The sequence below is a fragment of the Condylura cristata genome, unplaced genomic scaffold (assembly GCF_000260355.1).
Source record: "Condylura cristata isolate star-nosed mole 26May11 unplaced genomic scaffold, ConCri1.0 scaffold00023, whole genome shotgun sequence".
NCBI classification, from domain to species: Eukaryota; Metazoa; Chordata; class Mammalia; order Eulipotyphla; family Talpidae; genus Condylura; species Condylura cristata.
This window is the reverse complement of record NW_004567124.1, coordinates 11710914-11717981: the sequence shown is the minus strand read 5'-3', so window position 1 is coordinate 11717981 and position 7068 is coordinate 11710914. Positions and strand designations below refer to the sequence as shown.

The window sequence follows — 7068 nt, the reverse complement described above, 5'->3', positions numbered from 1 at the left end:
CTGCTGTACCATGTGGGTCACCTTTGGGGCGGGATCAAACTCAGGCTGAAGTTGCCTTAGCTTCTTAGTGCTGTGCTTTAACCCGCTGCATCCAAACGGTGGGGCCCTGGTCTTGATTGTTGATGGGTTTGTATGAAAGAGAATGTAGGTGGATAGATGAGGCGAACTTTGCAATGAATTTATTAAGTTAGATTGAATCTTAAAGGCCACTGACTAGAATGTAGTTTACTAAATGTTTTCTGAAATTAGCTCTGAAAAGTTCAGATGTTTTATTTACAAACACAATTTCTTATTCAGATTTCTCAGCTTTTGAACAGAGTGGACCTGTCAATATCAGAGCAAAGCACCAAACTGAAGATGTCCCACAGAGACAGTAACCACCAGCTTCAGCTTTTGGATACAAAGTAAGTAATCAGCTCACAGACATTTTGTTGTTAAAATTCTTTGTAAGTTTATTCAATACCACAGTTGTGTTTTTTTTTTTTTTTAAACCTTCTGGTTTTTATTCATTGCACAGAGTGAAACAATGGAAGGTATAAAGAAAAGTTTTCTTGTGGTATGTTGCCTCCTTTACCATCCTAATTATTTTGAGTGATTGAATGATAAGCCATCTATTCATTTAGTAAATATATATTGAACACCGACCCAGGTGCTGAGGCTCCAGTAATGAAGAAAAACAGGCTCTCTTCATATCTGTGTGGAGTTTAGATAAATAAACTGACTAAATAAGGATATGCAGAGCTATTACTATTACTGATGGTTATAAGTGTTTTAAAGGAAAGGTTTGTGGTCACAATAGACTGATAGTAGCCCCCCACCCCCCAAATATGATCATGTCCTAATCCCTCTGAATGTTACCTTTTTAAAAAAAAAAAAAAAAAAAAGACTTCCTTGATTAAGTTAAGGATTTTTAAAGTTAAGGATCTTAAATTTAAGTATTGGAAAATGTGTAGATTATTCCGGGGGTATTCTATTGTAACCCCTACCGTCCCTATATGAGGGAGATAGGAATGTCAGAGTTGAGAGAGGAGGCTCTGTGACTGTGGAAGTGATGATTCAGTATGACCTTTAAGATGGAGGATGGACCATCCCATGGAAGAAGACAATGCTAGAGACAGAGAAAAGCCAAGAAAATGATTCTCCCCTCACACCCTCTAGAAGGAACCTCCTTTCTTACAACTCCACTTTAGTCCAATGAAACTGATTTTAGCGCTCGGACCTGCAGCACTGTCAGCACGAGTGTGCTGTTTTAGGCCACTATGTTTGTGATCACTTGTCACAGCAGCCAACTGAAAAACAAATACAGTGGTGCTGTGAGAGTGAACAGCAGGCACCCAGTTGTGGGGCCTTCCTGAGATGGTGATGTTTGCAGTAAGAGCTGAAGAATGAGTGTAATCCCTGAAAAGTGAGGTAAGGATACATGAGATAACAGCCTGCTGTGGAAGGAATGTGACATGCAGGAAACTGAAAGATAGCAGAGCTGTTTGGAGCAAGGAGGACTGGATAGCAAGAGCTAGAACAATTAAGGATGAGAAATGAGGCTGGGTGGTCCAGCTTGCAGGGCCATGTAGATCACATTCAGGATTTTCTGTCTCTATCTTTAGGTGCTATTGAGGGGATTTTAAACAAATAGACTGATAAAATAAGGTTGGTATATTGTTTTTTACATGGCCTGATTACACTTGGGAATTGGATCGTAAGGGTGGAAGCAGAGATGGGGACATCAGTTAGGGGACAGTTGTTGTCGCCAGGTAAGAGAGGTTTGCCTGAGGGTGACTTTGAAATACTGTAGGGTGTACTATATATAATTTGTTGGCTATAGCAATGTTGTTTACACCATACGTACTCACAGCAAAACTCTTCTGATGTCCTTCTGCTCAATCACAAAACCATAATATATTTTTCCTATCATGAATCTTCACAAACTTGGCATTTTCCTGCCAAAGCAGGGCCAGTAGTGACTTTATACATATGTGTGTACACATCTGTGTATATACACACCCCCAACATGTATATTTTACTTAATACATCTTTTTAGATGACTTCAGTGCAGAACTTTGTGAGAGGCTGTGGAAAACTTCTTAAACTTCTCATTGACTCATGCTTAATGCCATTTCCAGGCTTCCATTAATTTAATAGGAATTCTCTTATGAAACCATGTCTCCTTTGCTCTGTTTTATGTGATTATTTAGTTATGTCACCATTTCTCATAGATTCAACAAACTTACCAAGTACAGAAAGATCTTTCCAGTTCTTTGTTTTTGATCACACAAGAAGCAAATAAACATGTTAGTATTTTTTCTTTTGTCATTTAATTATGGGCAACATTACTAGTTAGCAGATCTGAGCCTCTTGATTTTTCTTCCTACAATTTAAAGTCTAGACACAAAGGCTGCCTCCAGAGGGATGCAGACAAAGCTTAGAGCCTCTGTGAGGTACAGTGTTATATTAGAAACCCAAAAGGTGAAACCCTTGCTGGCTGAACTAGGAAAAATCTCTATGCCAAAAAAGATCTCAGGAAACTTACCTATCTAAGTGTTGGCTCTGGGTATGGAGGTAATTTATTGAAAATGTAGGACTATAAGACAGTCTTTGTGTGAATACAGAAGAATGTGTGAATTCACATTACCCAAGTGACTTGAAGAAAACCAGAGGGAAGCCTCCCTGGTAGTGCAAGGGGTTAAGTCTCAGGATTATCAAGCTATCAGTGACCCCTGCAACATGAGTTTTTGATCCCTAGACACAGAGCTGACCCATGTGGAACAGCAGACTCCTCTTGTCTCACCCTCAGCTCTCCTCAGCAGTGTATTTCAGTAGATTCGCCTGTGCTGCTTCCCACTGTGTCTCTGCTGAACCCCCATACCTCTGGCATGTACCCCAGTTCTTGTACATATAAACAAATAAATCTTTTTAAAAATTGTAAAATAAGACTAGGGAAAGGCCATATAAGTTACAAAGTGAGAAGAAGCATTGAAAGTAGAATCAGACCTCTAAGTACAACATACAAATAGATTATCAGATAAACAAGTGTTCTGGGCATGTGTACATATGCATATGTGTGTGCATACGCATGTATGCACGTGTGACTTTGCTCACTTTTACTTCTGAAACATGACTAAGGAACGGTTGTCAAAAATGACTAGACCAGAAAAAGCAACTCGGCGTTGTTGATAAACAACCAAGCTGAATTTCTAGGCTATCACAATCAAACCTAAAAGCTATACCTCGACTCTGCCTACCAGGAAGCCCAGGACGCGTGCATGCCCATAGGGCTGATCAGCTGCAGGTTCCAGCCACAGCCACATCTGGCCATGGAGCGGGTCTTTGGTCTTGCTCAATTATTGAGCACAATTCTGGCTGTGCCCAAAACCCTGCCCCAAAACAGAACATAGCTTGTAGCCCTAGCTGACCAGAGACCTAGATCGTGACTCTATGTGACCACTCAGTGCAGCCCCTGGTCCACCCAGCCGTGAGGCACATTGGCAGCCTTACCTGAACAGAAAGCTTGCCAGTGACCTCACTCAGCAGTGGCACATAGCCAGCAGCCTGCGGGATGGTGGAACAAATCCTGGGTCTCTGTCCATGAAACCTGGCTTGCAGTGCCATCTGAACTTGGGGTGCAGCGAGGGGCGACGGCGTACTGACCAGGTACCATGAGGAGTCTCTCCTGTATTCCAGTCCAGTTTTGGAGTATATTGTCTTGCCAGGTAATAGGACTTGTGGCCCTGCCTGGCCAGATATAATTGTGATAACTGTGAAGCCCAACCCAGCCTACCTGACCAGGTTGCCCAGCCCATGGCACCCACCAACCTCAGAGCACAGGCAGAGGCCCCACCCAGTAAGAGACCTAGCAGACATATACAGAATATTCCATTCAACAGCAACAAAATAGATGCTCTTCTGAAACACACACAGAACATTCCTAAGGGTAAACCAGGTGAGGTGACAAAATAAAGAGGATTGAAATAATTCAAGTATTTGTGACCACATGGTACGAAAGGGATCCCAGACAGTGCCCACATGTGTCCTTGTATCCCGCCTGCAGTGCTGCTCAGCCACAGAGCCTGGTCGATAGCCCCATCTGTAGCAGACAAATTGACAAAGCAAAATGCTTATCAAAATGGAAAAAGTAAGAGCCTAGGAAAATAGGGAAATCTAGAAGGAGAATGTGGAAACTGTTCTTTGAATTCGGGGTACTGAGGACCCGCTGAATGACAGAGATTAGTGTGTGGCCTGGCTCTGTGTGTCACTCAGTGCCTACACTGTGGACTCTTCCCAGGTAAGAAGTATCATCAGAGCTTCTCTGTGTATCCATCTCTCCCTCACTCTTTCCCGACTTAGTGCTAAAAGAGGAGATGAGGGTAATGCTTATATACATATGGAAAAGTTCATAGTGGGAGACTAACTAAGGTGGTTTGCTGTCATTTTAAAATTGTCTTACCTCTAACTTGCTAACTTTCTTATTTTAGATTTAAAGGTACAATTGAGGAACTCAGTAACCAGATTTTATCTGCGCGGAGTTGGTTGCAACAGGAACAAGAACGGATAGAGAAAGATCTTTTACAGAAAATTGACCAGCTTTCCTTGGTTGTTAAAGAAAACAGTGTAGGTATTGATGTTTAGCAATACTAAAGCTATTTGGTGGGAGCTTCGATGTTTGAGTAATACCTAATTAGTTACTGAGTTAATATTACATTGAGCTGTTCAGTTGTTCTTTGCTTTAGAATTCATTTCCATGGTTCAAACAGTTTATAAAGAGATGTAACACTCTGACTTGTTTTGATTAAATAAGGCTAAGTAGAAAATTTCAATGCTTTCAGCTAAGATGAACTTAAGTCAAGACCTTAATGAGTCAAATGCAATTCTTATCATGGAACCCAGGGAGCTAGTGAAAGGGACATGGAGAAGAAGCTCAGCCAGATGTCTGCCAGACTTGACAAAATAGAAGAGAGTCAGAAGAAGAATATGGAAGTGCAGAGAACCAAACAAGAAGAGGAGAAGATGCATGGGCGAATCAGCAAGTTGGAGTTACAGATGAATGAAGACATGAAGGAAATGAAAGCAGAAGTTGATGCTGGTAGGTAAAAAAGAAAGTTATTCTCATAGTTTATTTTCTATTTGGTGAAAAAACAAGTGATTAGTATCCCCCTATGTCCTGTGGTCCTGGCTCATGGTCATAAGTGACACATTCTGATTCTCAGGGTTGTGTCCAAGTAGCTATGCTATGTTGACTTAAAATATTGTTTCAATTCTAAGCACCTGAAGAATCCGCATGAGGGGCAGGAAAACAAAATAAAGCCAGGAAGAAAAAGAAAAACACCAAATGGTTTCACTCAGCAGGAGCGTAAGAGATCAGGGGAAAAGAAAAAAAAAAAACAAAAGAAAACATATTTCTTAATGGTGAACCAAAGCACAAGTTATGTTTTAAAATACTCATATCTTCTCTTACCTAAAGGTCACTTTTATGAATTTTTGTATACATGTAGAATATATATGAATATATATGTGCTTTTTCCATTGAAAGCTCACGTTCACCAGCTACTTGCTGATTTATGATCTACTTTTTAAATTAGTAATGTGTTATCTTTACATTCAATAAAAGCATTAATGAGTAATTTTATATCTTTTTTCTTGAGCTGTCACATAAAAAAGATTTTTTGAGAAAATTCTATATTTACTAAAGCAAATAAGGTATTTTAAACATTTATTTAAAAAAAACAGTAGGAAATCAAAATATTATGAAGTAGTTTTTGATGGAGAATTTCTTTTAACTTTCATTTTGAAATAACTTCAAATTTAGAAAACATCTATCTGTCTATCTATAGCTTTCACCCAAATTCACCATTTGTCAACATTTTGGAAATTTGCTTCATCTGTGTGCATGTTTATTAATGTAATTTTTTTCTTAAGTTGCAGAAGTAATGTTTGTTCCTTTATCATTTCAATGTATATACCTTAACAACAATATTCTCTTAAGTAACACAAGTACAAAGTCATGTAAATGAAATATTATTTGATATTCAGTTTTTAGCACTGATCATTGTTTTCTTTATAGCAAACCTTCCCTGATCTAGGTTCTGATCCAGAATCACACATTGTGTGGCACTATCATCTTTCCTTAGTCTCTGTCTCTCTCTCTTTTTCAAAGATTTATTTATTTATACATACAAGAGCAGGGATGTAGGCCAGAGGTACGAAGTGAGGGGCTGCTGAGAAGATTCACCAGAGACAGAGTGGGGAGCAGAACAGGCAGATTGACAAAGTATACTGCTGAGGGGAGCAACAGGTGAGACTGAAGAGGTCTGCTGTGTCATGTGGGTCACCTCCCTGGCTGGGGATTGAACTCATGCTGCAATAGCTGTAGATAGCTTTATAGTGCTGAGATTTAACCCCTTGTGCCACCAGGAAGCCCCTCCCCCACCAATCTCTTTTAATCTAGGTCAGTTCCTTTACTGTCGACATCATTAAAGAATATAGGCCAGTGGGCTTCCCTGGTGGTACAGGGTTCTATCAAGCTGTCAGAAGCCACTGCAACATGAGTTCCATCCCCAGCCAGGGAAGTGACCCACATGACATGGCAGACCTTCCCACCCACTGCTCCCCTCAGCAGTGTATTTCAGTCGGTCTTTCTGTTCTGCTCTCCACTCTGTCTCTGGTGAATCCTCTCACCCTATCTTTTCCCCCTGCCCACCCTACACTTTTGGCCTACATCCCAGTTCTTGTATGCTTAAAAATAAATATTAAGAAAAAGAACATAGGCCAATATTTTGTAGATTCTCCCACAATTTACCTTTTTTTAAAAAACAATGTTCATTTTTGTATAATGTATGCTTTTTCATCTCATTTGCAACTACCATGGACTTCCCATCACCAATTCACCCATGTGACATTGCCATAGTCCTGTGTGCTCTTCCCAATCCTGTTTTGATCCTACTCTCCTCTACCCCCAGAGAAGGTCTCTAGTTTATAGTTGTTTATTTTCCCACAGTTTACTTTTTTTTTAAGGTCATTGAATATGTCATATATTATAATGTATATTGATGCATCTTTTTTTGTTTTATTTTACAA

At 39.9% G+C, this 7068-nt stretch overlaps 1 protein-coding gene across 2 annotated transcripts in view; it reads left to right on the top strand.

Moving 5' to 3' along the window:
* FAM81A (family with sequence similarity 81, member A) overlaps window positions 1-7068 on the top strand; it is a 56002-nt gene that overhangs the window by 44468 nt on the left and 4466 nt on the right. For both annotated transcript variants that reach the window (XM_012728803.1, XM_004687731.2), the window contains exons 6-8: window positions 298-404; window positions 4470-4605; window positions 4882-5077. In XM_012728803.1, the coding sequence (XP_012584257.1) occupies window positions 298-404; window positions 4470-4605; window positions 4882-5077 (439 nt within the window). The remainder of the gene's footprint in view (window positions 1-297; window positions 405-4469; window positions 4606-4881; window positions 5078-7068) is intronic.